Here is a 17,175-nt window from a genome sequence, read left to right as displayed (position 1 = left end):
AGTGGCTCAGTAAATACAAATTGTATAAATATATATGTTAATATATAGAATCCATTTGTATTGTTGTCGAATGCGTGTAAATCAGAAAACGATAAAGAACATACAATACTTATGTTTTAATGGCAGCATAAACATTAATAAGACATGTGAAAATATATTATTCAATGCAGCATGCATCATCGTTTAATATACTCCTTGAATAAAGACAAATCAAACAAAACTTGTGCAACAATCAGCTTTATCCAATGCAAGCATTTGGTATTCATGTAATAGATATTCTTTGCAAAACGTCAATGGTTTTGAGTATATGTTACCTCAATGTATTCAGAATAAAAACATCCAACAAAATCTGAACAACCAAAGTATTTGTATTCTCCAAACATGTGCACTTCTTGAAACACAATTTACAATTGCTTTGTTTATTGAACTTATACACGAATACAATTACATAACTAAGCACTGCAGTGTGATTTGTTAGATGACGCTAACTTCAGGCATCGTTCGAAAACAAATAATATTCACACACTTGCAAAAAAATTCATAAAAATACTGGTCACTTATTTGAACAAAACAAAAAGTAAAACATGTCATGCAATAATGATTAAAAATGCAACCACAAGCATAATCATAATCATCTCACGAATAACTGCGACATACCGTTTAAGACGGCTGTTTGTTTAACGCATTTAGATGACCTTTTCAGACATTCGTTTTTTTTTTGCTAAAATATAGAGAATAACAGGTAACTGCCTGATCTTTTTGTAATATATCAGGCAAAGCTTATAACAATATAACGACGAGGCTTGCCGAGCTGTTATTTTATTCGTGCCGAGCCTGATATATTGCAAAAAGATAAGGCAGTAACCTGTTTTTTTCTGTTCATCAGACCTCTACGTCCCCGATTTTAAAGAAATAATAAAAAAAATCGCTAAAAGCTGCAGTTTTAGCGGGAAAGAATATTACTTTTGTCGTTTGACGTGTTAATAATGACGTCATGAGCACGCGCGCTTAGTTTAAAAAAAAAATGATTTTTTTGCTGTTTGTGTTGCATCTTGTGTTTAAAATATATTACATCTTGGTATAAAATGGTTTGTTTTGTTGAATCTGATTCGATTTTTTAACAATGATTACTATAGTTGATTCCGAGTAATATGACCATCCTCCACACATGACTGATAAAAGAACTAACTGTTGACCATGATATAAAAATATATCAGGCAACGTTATATCAGGCATATATCAAAATCGATGGTATGATAAATAACACTATATATCCAGACCAATAACCTAATAAACAAGTTAACAATAGCGAGATGCTTATTTTCATAAAAATCCCAAAATGTAAAATCTCGTTGGCCCGTCCAACATGGGTATCTTGACTTTGCACTTATGCACATTACTGTATCAGCGACAACAAACGTATTTGTTTTTTAATAAGACGAACATCAATATCATGTTTAACGAAAATCGCGTCCACGTGAAGTTTTAAAAATGCACTTGCAGCTTACTCTATGATAAATCGGTTTTAAAGATGTTTGATCTGTTGTTTTGGGTAAAAAAATATCCTGATTGACTTAAAGGGGCTTTTTCACACAATTTGGCATGTATTGAAGTTTGCCATTAAATGCTTTATATTAATAAATGTAACCATTGGATCTAAAAAGCTCCAGTAAAAAATCAAGATTTAAAAAAGAAAGAAAAAAAAGTAACCATCAACATGGCTCAAACCACTGATCCCTGGAGTCCTGGAGTAAAGTGTACCTCTTAGACCACTTGGCCATCCGTGTTCATACAATGAGTGATGTATTTTATACTTTATATAACCAATCCTCGTAGTTTCACAAAATATAAGAAAAACAACGGAACTCTCAAAATTATTCAATCGTTTCGCGTTGCAACGCTTTATAAATGTAAATCGTCAAAAGATACATATAATGTCTATTTTAGAGCATTGTAAATGTTCAATTTTACTGTTTCCTCACAAATATCATAACTAAAACGAACATTTGCGAATCTGAAACATTTTTTTAAATTTTGTAAATGTACCAAAACGTGAAAAGGCCCCTTCAATGCAATAATTTCAGACACAGGCTAGTTAAAATGTTCCATCGCTTGTCCAAGAGCAAGGATTTTTTCTGTGTAACATATGTCAATTTATTGCAGGCACTAGTTGCAAATAACACCCGGTTTACCAGTTATTAAGCGGTTTATCGAACAACCTAAATAGGTTAAGTAAACTTTAAGCAATGTTATATTGCTCTTACACGTAATCGCTTTAAAAACGAAATTAATTTATTTTTATAATAGTACAATAAGTATTCGTAATTTATAAGTTTCATACAAAAGCAGTAAATCGTTAAAGTCCATTTACGTAATTTGTAAAAATACGCTTTTAATGACGTTGTGATACAAATATAGCTGTTTGAATATCGTTTCAATTTATTGTTAACAGTATTAGAATTAAAGTTTAAATTAGCTCTGTCTTGAGCAAACCGACATATTTATTCGCAATAAACATATTATTTTTAGATAACGATTAGCTAATTCTTAACCATTCTAATTATTTTGTAATAAGTTGCACAAAAAGTTGCACAAAACCAAAAAACAGTCAACCAAGCGAGGTCGTCATTTCTTCGTGCTAAGAGACAATGCCTCGGAGATTCGTTGTTCCACGCGGAGAACATTCACGTCAACCTACTGCAGCTGTAATTCAAAGGTACAACCGAATATGCATGTGTAAATTATATCAGTGTTTACCCTATATTTTATGAACGAACTATTTCATCTGAATATAATCCATTCGACAATCCAAACTGTAATATCGCATATATTATTCAAAGAAGTATTTAACACAGCTACTCTCGAACAAACACAAATCAGAGACAGTACAAATAAAATTAATGCTATATCAAATATTGTGAAGAAATAAATACAAATGCATGTTTACATGTTTCTGTGGTTGGAATGTTGTTTGGTTTAATATACACTCTCAACTCAAACGTACAAATATGATCTCGCGTATTCATCAGTGGAATTTCATAAGTTTTAACAATCCAATTACGGAAATATATTTACTCGAAAAATGTTCTTTAAAGTATATTTGACTACTCATAGCATTATTAATTGTAATTTGTCAATAAATCATAAACTTAACAAGTTACCAATTTGCATACACATACACTTACACAATGGGTTTTTAAAATTATTTGCAAAACTTACATTAATAAAAATATATAAACTATTTCCTATTATATACAGGAACCTCAATAAACATATTTACACAAATACTTGCACCGATCTTGACATCGAGTTGTTGCTAAGTTAAAATAATATTACAATGTCTACTACCTACCTATAATTAGTTATGGATGCGAGTAATGTTCATGTGGTCTTTCATGTGGTATGTCATAAAAGCAATCAACAATGCCTTTTTCATCATTGAAGAAGCCTGTCAGAAACATAATATTCCTTAAACGGAGCTGTTATATTAAACCAACATACTTTATTGTGTTTTTATTCCTGCTGAATTGCATGTCTCCACATAGCGATATAAGTTTGGTCGATTTAGAAACGAAAAGTAATACATCCATTAACCTTTTTATATGTTAGTTATTGTTTGCATAACGAATGTTATGCGTAAAGAAGAATAACCAATACTTTGTTCAGAACGTAAGTTTCCATATTAAGGAAAGAAACGAATGACCCTGTAATTATTTCAAAGGTATTTACAACGAATTGCAAATGCAAAACGATTGTTTAGGATTGTTCATAAAGTAAATGATATAGCTTTACAAAGTATTGTGATTGTGCTTTAAATAGGACATAAATGTTGTTTTTTTGTGAATCACATTAAAGTATTTTTAAATATCTTAAAAACCAATTGCGTTCTAAAATACTAAAATATACGGAATCTGCGTAAGAATGCTAAATATATAAAATACAGTTCTACATACCAGATGTATTATTGGCACATATGCACTTTGAACCATTCCTCAACCAGTGGATACAAAAAAGCCAGTCTTTAGGACGAACAACGCTGGAACAGTTGGGTGCTTTATTTTCATCGGCCATTGTCTGATTGCTTACATCACATTTGCACAATGTCTACAACAGTGCAATTATTAGTTGTGATGCAACTAGAATTATTTGTATGGTTTCAAACTATTGAAAAAGAAAAACGTAAAGGAATTTAAATATAGTTTAGGCTTAAATGTCATCGAATTCCAATACAGGTTCTATTAAATATACAATTAAATTGAAATGTATGTTTTACCATTACTACAATCAACGTGCTTTTGTAGATTTATGTAGTAACTCGCAATTCATGAAAATAGGTATACAGATCCCGAAACGTAGAATATGAATAAGTTGTTTCAGCCAACCACGAACATATATGAGGAAAAACCTTTTGCAACTTTGTTTTATTGTTTAAAGGGACTGTCAACCACGTCGACGAAGAAAAGAAAAGTTGTAAAATACCGTATTTTTTACAATTAATAGTTTATATATATTAAAATATCACGACTGGAAAATTACATAACTTGAAAAAAGTTGTTAAGTTTTCATATTTTCAGTATATTCGGTAATACATTTTACTGGGTATGTCTACCAGGTAACTAACAGTTAGCTATAAATAACGCCAGTGGATTGATCATCATCTTCATGTGGTAAACCCAAGAATGCAAATTGTGCATGCGTAGTGAAATGTAAATATTGTATATATAAAATGATCAATCTACTTGCATTATTTATAGTGTGTATATCGCTATGTCACCTATTTTCGCGATGTACTTTCGATTTCACATCGCAAATTGTTTTACCGAATATACTGAAAATGTGTACTTTTCAAGTAATGTAATATACCAGTCGTGATATTTTAATCAATATAAACTAAAAATTGTAAAAAAAAAATCGGTATTTTACAACTTTTCTTTTCTTCGTGGTCGTGGTTGACAGTCCCTTTAAAAAATAAAGGTGCTCATACGACGAAAGACACGCGCTCAGTACTGGTATAATTATGTGCCATGTAGAGTTATACTTATGTTTATGATAGGCTGGAACTATTACTTTAAAATCGTGCAAGTACGTGTTTCTTTCCTGTATAAGGTATTCACCTTAACCAAGTCTGTTTTATTGCAGAAAGGACCTGTCCATCCGAGATGACATTGACAAACCGGTGTGTATGTAGAATTGATGCAGACAAGATCACCGTGATAACCGCATTGTTTGTCTCCGCTTACTGACAACACGATGCAGCCTAAATTTAATTTTATTTCTTTCAGATATAACATACTGTTGACCGTTTTATAACAGGTTACATAAAATGTTTCGTGACATAACCACAAGCTGACAAGCTAAATGGTTGAACGCATTATCTTTGTATTGGCGACATCATTTGAAATAAAAAGAATTGAATATTAGTCACGGTGCATTGACGACTAACAAAGCGTACATATATTTCATTGCTTAATATTAATACACCATGAGTTCTAATGAGCACTATGTCGATAAAAACAAAATCATATTTACAATCAATAGATGTCTGGAAGTTGTTGCAATTGATGTGCTCGTTTATCTTTTCCCGGATGACGTCTGCCTCCAGACATGTGTCGTTGCACCGATAACATTCTGGAAGAGTAACGAACATTTTGGAATGCTATCAACACTTTGACCCTTCCTATATATGTGGCTATGTAGTTGCTTGCAAGAATGATAGTATTGAGCATTCATTTAGAACTTATTCAGTCTAACGTAACTATACTGAATCTGATATCAGAATAGAAGTCATTTTCAAATGCTCATTTCGAACAAATTTATATGGTCTGTAACCGTAAGAACTCAACTAAAAGCACTTCAACAATTTAAGCCGCTATGTAGACTATACATTGTATATGCATGCTTGTCTTACTGCAGATTTGACTGTGCACGATTTCTTTGATAACCAGCTGGAAAAGTGTAACTAATAAAATTCAGTCGATCTGTTTTTTTTTAAAGCGATTTCATTTGATCAAAGTGATCTTACAAGAAGGACATTGGCTGAGTACGGGTCGACAGCATTATCTCCTTATGTTTGTATTTCACCCTTTAATATGTTGTGTATGTGTATACTCGACAACTGCTTATTATATTTCGCTGAAAAGTTGAACAGTGTGAAAAGAAGTAGAATATAGTAATAATAAAACTCCCGTCATTCTACCATGGCAACTATTACTGGTACCGTCAGTTAATATTTTACGATAAAGGAAAAAACATTATTTACAACATCTTAGTATTTTAATGACATTAATTTCTATTAATACATTTTTCTTAAAATCGCCTATTTATATGTAAATCAAATAATTGTTTGTTTTTAAATTAATCACGAGACTAAATGAGAAGTTGATTTTTTATTTAGGTAAAACACTTCTTATAAAACGTTGTAATTTCATTGTAAAACATACCTTGCTTTCTGTATGGACAGGACCGTCCTGCAATGAAAAGAAGATTACGTGAACATTGGAAACTATTTAACCATTAACAATAAGATGGATAAACAATTTGAAGAATATCATCAACTATCTTAATGATACACAATATTTAACTATGACAATTTAATCCACCGACAACAGGAATCTCGCAAAAAATCGGTACACTGCGTTAAATTATAATCACACAGGATCGCATCAAATAAATATGCAAGGAAGGTAAATAGTTAAAATTGTAAACAAAAAAAAACTTATATTGATAGTACAATTTTGAAAATTATAAAATTATGTTACCTTCTAATCTTGATGTATTTGCAGGGATGTTTATTGAACACTTTTTACAGATATTTGGATAGCACAGACCATTAGGGTTTGCACTATAATCATCATCTTTCTGAAGCACTGTAAAACAGAAATTTTAAATATATTAATTCAAGTAGATGCCATATCTGTTTGAATAAAGAGCAGATATTTTTTATGACCGGTATTAAAATCATAGTTTTCACCGCCGTTTGTTTTGTCTTGGTTTCCAAACAACTTGCGGTTAATCGGTAAACCTTTCATTATAATATTTTCCGCTGAAATACACAACGATGATTTGTAATCCCAATCATTCGTTGATATGTTAGGTTCGCTTTTACACCACAGTTTGCGATACAGATATAATCATATGCGATAAAAAATTAATTAACGAAACTCAACATACTCATTTGAACATACTAGTCATATATTATTATTGTATTTGGAAATAAATATGACGAATAAGAACGTTATAGCTTTGGAAAAGTATTTTTAGCAACGTCAAAAACTGTGTGGAATGCCTTACTGAGGCCAAGTTTAACAATTTACGAAAAACAACTTTTTTATGATTGTATATAATTCTTCATGCAATTATTTTAATTTTTTATTTAAATAAACATTCAATTAACGGAATAGTTTTACCCATTGTGTTTAGCGTTATGTTTGTTTTTATTTTATAATAAAAAAAAATAATGGCGTGCATTTCAAGATTTTATTGTAATCGTCGTACATTTTCTGATATTAAAATTGTATATAGCTACACATTCTCATACTGTACGGAGATAACATGCCCGTTATCAGTAAGAAAGAAAAATCAATGGTATGATTTACGAATATTCATGAACTTACCTTTTTCTACGTTTGGTGATTGAATATACTGTTCGACTGTAGCTAAGCTAGCATTATGCTGTGATTCGCAGTCTGATTTGTTATGGACCACTTTGGCAGCTAGCACTCCATATCCAATAGTAACAGTAGCTATTGTTATACACAGACCAAGTGCACATTTCTTATTATTTCTAATAAACTGGAAACATCTCTAAAATATAAATTATAGACGTATAAAAACATTATTATAATTATTATAATTATTGTTGTGTTAATATTAAATCTTTATCAATTATAATACCTAAATAGTATGAATTCTAGCCATAATTGCATCATACGTAAAAAAGCCTACAATAAAACTAGTTAATTTAGACAAAAAATTCATACACTTGGCAGGTTAATAATTTTTAAATATTTCTCAGGAAGTTTTTTTTTATAAATATTACTTACGTTGTTTGTTGGATCCGTGGATCCATATGAAGACTGATGATCATTTAATACCACAATGGCTGAGTCTTTCTGTCGTAAATAACATTAAAAGCGTTATCATTTAGAACGGCATCGTTATCTAAATAACCAAAGTAGTTAGCAGTGTGATATCATGACAGATAGCAATTGTATCCTCATGAACGTAAACAAAGTAATATTTTAACTGTGTATTTGAAATAAGTTAGCCGTCAGGTTTTGAAGTATCATTGATGTTCAAAAAGAAACAGAATTTTGTGTAAAACTATATTTTAAACATTGCATTGTAATATTTCAAACGAATATATAGTTTAACCAAAACGTAAAAAAATCAAATTCTACACGTACCTTGTTTAAAAGGTCTTCAACTTCACAGCCACCGTCCTTTAATGTAAGGAAAATTATCAGTACACATATGTCATAAATAGTATTAAACAAGTACTCTAAAACACTGTTCATTTTTTTTTTGGGGGGGGGGGGGGGGTTAAGCATCACGACAAATTGCTTAAAATCCGGTGAAGACAAGCAATAAGCTCTTCGTGGAAAATATGGGTATGTGTTTCGTTTTACCGATTTTAAAAATGTTTAATTTGAAAAAAGCAAATATTATCGTTAAAACGATTTTCGTTCTGTAAAACCAATCTGGATATAATAGATACATGTAAGTCTTCAAGTAAATAGCTTTATTTCATATCCTGCTTTATTTAAATTAGAAGTATGATTTTCTTTAAACGAATACCAGTACTATTTTGTAAATATTGTTTATAAAGGAGTCAGGTATTTTCGGGACTTCAAGTTAAATGCCAAATTATCTATCAACACGCTTTTGCATAAAACACCGAATATCTTACCAATCTGCAGTTTGGTCTTCGTGTGCTCTGTTTTACAAAGAAAGGAATTTATTGCAACAAATATGTCGGTAAGTAATATAGTGTGTTTAATAATTTCCAATATTATATTTTTCCCGCAATGTGTGGAATATGATGTTACTACCTTTATAAGAAATGTAAATTATTCGACCTTTTATACAATTACACGAATTGGTTTTGAAATTTATACATAAGATGACTATAAGTAAAAATGTTTAAAGTAATCGTAAAATTGTCGAGTGTAAAATTGCCAATAAATTAGGTCTGTCAAACGTCTGTAAGTTATCATTTCGCCGGTTATCCGATTGCTGTCCATGAATATCGGTGTCTTCAGAACCTATCGAATGATATATTCGAAACAAACTATAATCACATATCTTTATTTAAATTAACCATTACACGTAATCTATTCATAGCCGTTTGCTCACGAATCAAGTGGCTTATAAAAATAGCATATCTCTTCCTATTATAAGCACACCTAACATTTTTCATAAGGGATTGATTTTATTAGAAGAATACATAATGTGTGTAAACTAATTTAATTAAATGATTATCACTTCAGAACGTTATTGACACTTACAAAAAATGTTATGACTGACTGAAATACTGTTATTACCATCATGCCGGGAAATATGTGACGGAATACGTGTTATTTTGATTTTGTATTCATAATGGTACGTGTGCTTAAATGTTTGCTACACATGTAGTTGGAAGAAGATATGTGAACCCTTGTGAAACGAATAATGTAAATGTAAGTAGTTTAATGACGATGCTATTTTTTATAAATTGGTTTATTTTTAATTCAGTTTCTTAGTACCAATGCAAGGATTGAACCTAAATATTGATTAAATATTGGCATGTTAAAAATTTTAAACAGCAACACTTGTAATAAAAGTAAGATTAATGAAAAAGGTATTTGTGTGTGGGATTTTTATTGAATATTTTGAAATCAGGTTTAGTTAATAACCAAAATAAAATGTCTTGCAAGATGAAATAGGGCTGAAATTCTTAATTAAAATATAAATAAATAAAGAGTGATTTCCAACATTTAAATATAAAACCAGGGGAAATAAAAATCTAATGTGGTTTTGTACTATAGGGATCGATAACGATAGGTACTCTTTGATAAATATATGGTGCTTGCAACTAAAAGCAGGTGGATTTTATTCAACGACCTATGGAATGTGGTTCTTCGGTGTACATTCTGTTACCGAATCACACATTTAATAATGCTTTTTATATTTGAAAACATGTTAGTGAATAACGCATATTGAAATTAAAAATACATTTAACGTTGATCTGATTCTTGAGGATTTATCAAATAAAAACGGAAGTTTAAACATTATTATTAAAGACTTAACTTTTAACGCAATCAAAAGTGGTTCCGCATGATTAAGCGTATTAAGTATTGCGTCAGCTTCTGATGAGTAGCACAGAATTGATACCACATTAACCTCGATTATGAAGTTAATCGGAATCCCAGATAACAATAGATTACATTGACGTGTAGATTTTTTAAATAATTATGTCAGACATAGGGAGACAAGACGATGCAAAAGTAGTTACATAATGTTTACCTCAACCGAAAGGTGTAAGTTCATTTTATATAAAAGAACCGCGTCGTGCAAAAATGGGTCGTATTTCATAGTGGCCAGCAAAGCCCCAGTCAAGACTTTCTTTTCAGGATCTACACTATTAAGACACATATGGTATATTGGTCTTACAAGCGGACAGGCTTGTATCTAACCAGACTGCGAACATAAGCGAATTATACATTATTCTGAACTTAGATTTCATGTTTCTTAAAACAGCTTAAAAATAAATCACTACTTCATATAAAATTAATAGCCAACGACATACAATGTGTAAGCCGATAATACAATAAATACATTCAAATAAGTATATTTAACACCACAAATAAAATTTAAAAAAACTACTTTGATTTACATACAGATTCATGTAATCTATCCATGTCTATGTTCGTCGCGGCACTTGTAAACATTCTACAATTAATCTACTTATAATTATAAATATTGTTTTACTTTCGATATGTATCAAATCGAAACTAAAAAATATTAAATCACTATTTATCATATTGAATGACGCGTTGATAACTTTGGAAAATGTTACAAAATTCCCGATAAAACAGGTATACCTATGGGTTATGTAAGATACCTGTAAGACACATGTTAGATAGTTAACAAATAATGATACGTCGATTGATTTAAGCCACAAATCGTCTGCTGATTAAGAGTGATAGTGTATACACGCGCGACAATAAATCATCAGAAGTTGTGGGTTCTCTTATAGTGCCTCTTAAGCAATTCATACTTCTCTGGAACATCAAGTCAACCGGTGCAATGGCAATTATCTTTGGAAACACATTACATGTAGTATGAGCACACATTTAAATGCATTTATAATTCCGGATCGTCGATATATATACATGAATTCCATATCGCCGTAATAATATTTAAGCGAAATTTTCAGTTTTGTAAAACAATTAATCACTTAATTACTTATTATGTTTAAAACAAAACAAAACGCATAATGCAACACTCAGAAAAAGATTTAAGCTTCTGACAACTTCCATCCTAGTTTTTATTCTGTTTTATAATTATATAATGTCATAAAATGATATAGATTATTCGTCTTCACGAGAAAATGGAATATGCAGATTACAACTATATTGTTGGAAATAGTGTTGTGTATAGTTTGTGTATGCTGCATAAATCACTTTAAATAATATTTATTCGACAAATCAATGGCCATGGGATCACACAAACTATTAAACAGACAGTTAATCTGCTCATGAATAAGTATACTTATAAGTGTCCATAAAGCATTAATCAAAAGCCATTATATCTAGAAATTAATAATCAAGGCGAAATTTTCAAACAAAGTCCTTATACGTCGTTGATACGAAAACAAAAAATATAAATGTGAGGGCAGAACACCCTCGTTTGCTCAATTGAGCCATTTAAGAAAAACCTGTTATGTGGACATTGTGCAATATTTGTGCAATAAAAAGGATTTTTGTGCAGGTCTTCTTTCTTTGTATGGCACAAATTTGATAAGTTTTCATTATGATATGCTTATATTAATACAAAACAAAACAAGGAATTCTAGCATGGGGCATCATTTGAACAAAATTACTTGAGTACAATCAAACGATGTCGCACACCAAATATTGTACACGTAACCCTTTCGGTTGATAGAATGATATGTTTTAAGTTGTTTACATTATAAGTCTATATTTTATGTGTGCCCCCTTGGGTAATGCTAAATCGATCCGAGGGGCGCATTTGAACAAACGTAGTAGAGTAAAAGTATACGAAATGGTACAACCCGAATATTGGATCTCTGACCCTTGCGGGTCAAGAGAAGGTTTTTGTAGGTATTTACTATATATGCTTGCTTAAATTATTCGGCGCCAATCACGCGATCAGTTATGACCTCAGGGACACGATTTGCATAAACCTTACAGAAAACCACTTTGAACTGTTTCATGCCTTACATCAACCTCTAGGCCATTCACCCAATTGACATGATTTTAACAAACTTTGATGCGGTTAACTGTATTATGTTGCATAACAAATTTTTAGCCACTAACCCGTGTGGTTTCGAAGAATACTATTTGAAAGTCATTCACTATTTTAGTCTATATATATCATGTGACCCCTTGGCAAGGCTAGTTTTGACCTTAGTGGCATAATTTTAATCAATTTTACGAAAATCCACCATATGATGATTTGGCGGGGCTAATTTTTACCCAACTCGCAATATTTGAAAAAAACAACACTTTTAAGGATCAATTAACAAAGTAACACACCAAATGTTCAACATCTGACCCTTGCGGTTTCATAACAGATGATTTTATTGAGCTTTGTAAATATATAAATTTATATTGATCTAAGTAGATTAATATTAGAGAACTACTGGATGATATATCTCAACAAACATAAAACCAAAGGCTCTTTTGTTGTAAGAGAAGATTGTTAATCCTATGACCTATATATGCAATAGACCAGAACAAATTCAACAACTTTGAAACAAAGTTACCGTAGGATCATTCCTGTGAATTTCCATTCAAGTTTGCTTAGCTGTACAGGCGGAAAAGACGTTTTAAACAAAAAAGATAAATGACGCACGAATGCACGCATTGACTAAAAACTCAACATAAGAACTCTTTGCTCAGGTTAGCTTTAATGCGTTGTAATTGTTTCAATCTATTTATGTAACAGACGAAAAGTTGACGATGCCCATCATTTTCCTAGATAGTTGTTCATTGCTTTCGTTTTCTCTTATATCTTCTATGTAGAGTTTTCTTAAGTGTTTACAACAGCCTATGGCAAACGTTACAGACTATCCGAATCGACTCGATGCGGCTTATATTCAAAATGGGTTTCAGCATGGATTTTCTCTTCACTATGTCGGCCCCCGGCTTGCGATCAGATCGTCCAATTAAATATCGGCACGGTGACATGGCAACATTTTACAGTTTTGGCGGAAGATTCTCTCACTCAACGAGTTCTTTCGAGAACCTTTTTGGCATGATCCTATTATAACACAACTTTCCAGTGTCGGGGGATATAAGCTATCATAATGTTATTGTATGATTTTGGTTAATGTATTATTTCTTTGAAAACATAACTATGCATTTGTTATTTAAACTCAGCCTTGACAGTTATTTTTGCCAAACTTAAACAATAAATTACTTCCAAACATAGTGTGCTTGTCTTTGGATAACTAATGTTTATTCGCGTCAGAATAAACCATTTTGTCATACGCAAGATACGAGTTATCAGTCATACAAGAGTTAACTTTCATAAAAATTATTCTCCCGCAAGGGGCGCTGAACCATAGTATAGAGCGGGCTCCATTTCCACGTGCGTACTTTTAACCCTGTTGTCTCATTGCTGAGTAAGTTGCATTCATTGCTTATTTAGAAATTTATTTTAAAATCGTTGGATAATAGGGTATCATTCGCAGATGCATTCCTACGTGTCCACGATTAGACTTCGTATTATTCTTTTGATCGAATTGCGCATCCAATTCTAGTTATGTATTTTTCAATACCTCGACATGTAAGTTTTTAAAACCCAACACAAGTTCAATGACAATGTAATCAACTGACTAACAATATGTAAAGCATTACATCTATTCAAACATTTGGACATATTAATACTATCACTATACAAAATACTCGTAATTTGCTTGATTGCTCGGGAAATAAACTCACACGATGATGTTCTGAAAACCTTCTTTGAAAATACCTAGGTATATTCACCAAAAAATTAAATATATTTACCACCAATGACATGTGCTTATCGACAAGGCGCCTGGCTTATGTCCAGTCGCTAATGGTGTCGAGCATCTAACATGGTGTGTGTTTACTTTAAACGGCATATTACTTGGCATGTGGGTTTTTCGTAGAACGGGAAACCCGGGATTGTTATTTAACGCAAAAATCTCATGAAATTGTAGGGTAAATGTTTTCATTATCACACGTTTTCTGATAACTATGGTCAGTAAAATATCATCGTTTACATACAGTCCATTTTTTTGGACGACTGTGATGATATAGTTGAGAAACGTGAACATTATGCAGTATTCAATATGCATAAACCGTAAAAATTTGGTTGATCCTCTTTTAAGGTTTGTTCGTAGCACTACACCTTCTTAGCTATGATCTTGTGTAAAACTTTAAAGTCACATTACTACTCAAAATTTTAGAAAATTTCGTACAATTTTTCGTAAAATAAACTTACCCAATTAAAAATCAAGGTTCCTTATGGCAATTGCCGAAATTTCAACGCAATATGTGGTCTGGTAAAATAGATGTTTGTAGATACAAAATGCTCGTTTTTGACGATGCTGCGAAGCAGCTCGTCTAAGTTATCATACCATGAAAAAATTCTTCACAATGGCGATCTATGTAAAAGACCGAGCAAGTCCGATTGAGATAGCTCGATTTTTCTAATCGGCATACCTCGCTGATTATCATTGATAAAGGTATAGGAAGCTCAGCTATAAATAGGACAGCATATTCTGGGAAAAAGATTTAATAATAGTTTAAAAACGTTAATTTTAAATCAGTTATATTCAATCCATTATATGTTTTAGATCAATGAAATAACTATGCATTTTCTGTATTGTATTTGACATTTGTCGTGATTCAGTAAATAAATTGCGAATTAAAACGTGTATAATTAACTTTCAACGCGATCATGAGTGTAAAGAAATCGAATTATTTCGAACCTGCCATTTTTAAACGTTGTTGCGACTATAGTATATAAATAGCATAATATCCGTATGATATCTGTGAAGCTCGCTCTTATGCGTGCTTTCTCATTTTGCATATTTAATAAATTTTTCAAACAGAAATTACAGAGCCACATCAGAGCACATACCATGTTTGATAATTCATTCGTTTGTTGGATATTGTTTGCTGTTTTAAACACATATTAAGTCATATCGCGGACATTTAGTTAACCTTACCATGTGTTCATGGGCGAACTCACGTATTCAAGTGCTCTTGCGACTATGTGCTCATATCTTCTCTCGGGAATCATCAAGAAATTATTGCCTTACTTAACGAACAAACATGCCTAAGCTTATTGAATTAGAGAAATAAAACAATATTCAAAAGAGAAAAATTATATGTTCATGCACATGGGCATGTGAAATCAAGTCCGTACACATAGCATCATTAACTTAGGAAAGGAAACAACGAAGTATAAAGTTTGGTGTGATATACATGTGAAATTAAAGATCATAGTGTAATTAAAGAGCATGTCAAGTTTTGAATTTATATGCTGGCACGTAATGTTATAACCCACAAACGTTTTACTGTAACAGAACTTTTTTTAAGATAAGTGGTACAGAAAATACACGTCGAACATCTTTTTAAAGTTATTTCTTGTTATATTTGATCGAGAATGTAACTCGCCTCCCAGTTTTGCTGAATGGATCAAGTTCCCCACGGGTACTACTTCCCCGTACCCCCAAATTGTTTCGTACCCTAAATTTTTCGTACCCAATTTTTTTTCGTACCCAATTTTTTTCGTACCCAAATTTTTGCTCGTACCCAATTTTTTTTCGTACCCAATTTTGTTTCCTACTCAAATTCTTTTTCGTAACCAAATCTTTTGTCATAATTTTTGTACCCAAAATGTTCGTACCCATTTTTTTTCCTACTCAAAATTTTCGTACGCACATACACATGTGGGGATGTAGATAAACTTAAATAGATGCTTTTATATTAATCCTCTTCAAAAGCATCGTCACACCAGTACTCTCAGTACTTTGATTATTATTGTTTCGCATATTAAATTCCTTTTTAATTTTCCGCAACGATATCTATTCATACGACACATGAACACTAACATGGTGTTCGTGTGTCATATGAATAGATATATTCGAGGGAAATTAAATGGAATTAAATGTGTCACAAATAAATAAAAACGAGCATTTTGTATCTACAAAAATATATGTTATCATACCACATCTAGCGTTGAAATTGGTGGCTTTTGCTATAAGGAACAATGATTGTTTAGTTGTTAAATTTATTTTTACGAAATACTTTACGAACTTTTCGTTGATTTTGAGCGTTATAGAGACTTAAAAAACATGCATAACATAAAGATGAAGGCTGTTTTGTATGATTATATAGCAACATTGTTAAATGAAATGCCGATTGATCTCACATTAAGTGCATATATAACTAGACAAAAGTTGTTGATTTCTGTTTGTCGTCATAAAAAGCGCATCACATCGGAAACAAACATGTATTTTAAATGAAAACGAGTATACATTACCATCATGCACCAAAATAAAAAAATATTATTTTATGATATTTTATCACCATTGTTTTTCATTTGTATTTCTATATTTTAGATCATTTTAATGTTATTGGCTTCAAACGTCTTGACGCATACCCACAATGTCAAGACATTCGTCTACAACATGTCATCAATTCATATGCGCCGAGTTCAATTTTAATGTTATTCTTCATTATGGATTATCCGTTTGTTCACCAATGTCGAAGAGACGAAGCATGTAGTTCTTTTGATTTACACGACAGTAACTGTAATGGGATATAACAACCATTGTAATAAACATTTTTACAGAAGCGAAAATAACACTATGACTATCTAATATTTATCTTTTTTAATGTATATATATGTACCAGATTGTTTTTGTGTTTCGTGAAAAATGTAAACAATTATTCTGTTGTGGTGACCTAT

General features: G+C 31.4%; 2 protein-coding genes and 1 long non-coding RNA gene across 8 annotated transcripts in view; 1 reads left to right on the top strand and 2 right to left on the bottom strand.

Annotated features, from left to right (window-relative positions):
• Positions 1-103: 103 nt before the first annotated feature.
• LOC127837763 (uncharacterized) lies at positions 104-10,998 on the bottom strand. Of its 3 annotated transcripts, XM_052365119.1 has the most exons (12): positions 10,878-10,913; positions 8,909-8,935; positions 8,406-8,441; positions 8,043-8,111; positions 7,614-7,803; positions 6,759-6,866; positions 6,441-6,467; positions 5,530-5,628; positions 5,115-5,257; positions 3,954-4,104; positions 3,353-3,448; positions 104-2,703 (listed from the first exon to the last, which is right to left on the bottom strand). In XM_052365119.1, exons 1-11 carry the CDS (start codon positions 10,896-10,898, stop codon positions 3,363-3,365), a joined length of 957 nt encoding a protein of 318 aa, XP_052221079.1. In that variant the 5' UTR covers positions 10,899-10,913; the 3' UTR covers positions 104-2,703; positions 3,353-3,362. The 3 variants fall into 3 exon arrangements, with proteins under 3 accessions (XP_052221079.1, XP_052221080.1, XP_052221081.1); XM_052365120.1 differs by lacking the exon at positions 8,909-8,935 and having other exon boundaries at positions 10,878-10,998; XM_052365121.1 differs by lacking the exon at positions 3,353-3,448.
• On the top strand, positions 9,405-13,652 carry LOC127837764 (uncharacterized). Its single transcript, XR_008029459.1, has 2 exons — positions 9,405-9,677; positions 13,338-13,652. It is a non-coding gene; the product is annotated as an uncharacterized LOC127837764 (long non-coding RNA).
• A 382-nt stretch (positions 13,653-14,034) lies between these two features.
• LOC127837761 (uncharacterized) overlaps positions 14,035-17,175 on the bottom strand; it is a 28,129-nt gene continuing 24,988 nt past the window's right edge. For all 4 annotated transcript variants that reach the window (XM_052365113.1, XM_052365116.1, XM_052365115.1 and 1 more), the window contains one exon: positions 14,035-17,015. In XM_052365113.1, coding sequence (XP_052221073.1) covers positions 16,943-17,015 — 73 coding nt within the window. In that variant the 3' untranslated portion in view covers positions 14,035-16,942. The remainder of the gene's footprint in view (positions 17,016-17,175) is intronic.

The sequence above is a fragment of the Dreissena polymorpha genome, chromosome 7, assembly GCF_020536995.1.
Source record: "Dreissena polymorpha isolate Duluth1 chromosome 7, UMN_Dpol_1.0, whole genome shotgun sequence".
Lineage (NCBI taxonomy): Eukaryota > Metazoa > Mollusca > Bivalvia > Myida > Dreissenidae > Dreissena > Dreissena polymorpha.
This window is presented reverse-complemented; position numbering and strand designations above follow the sequence as displayed.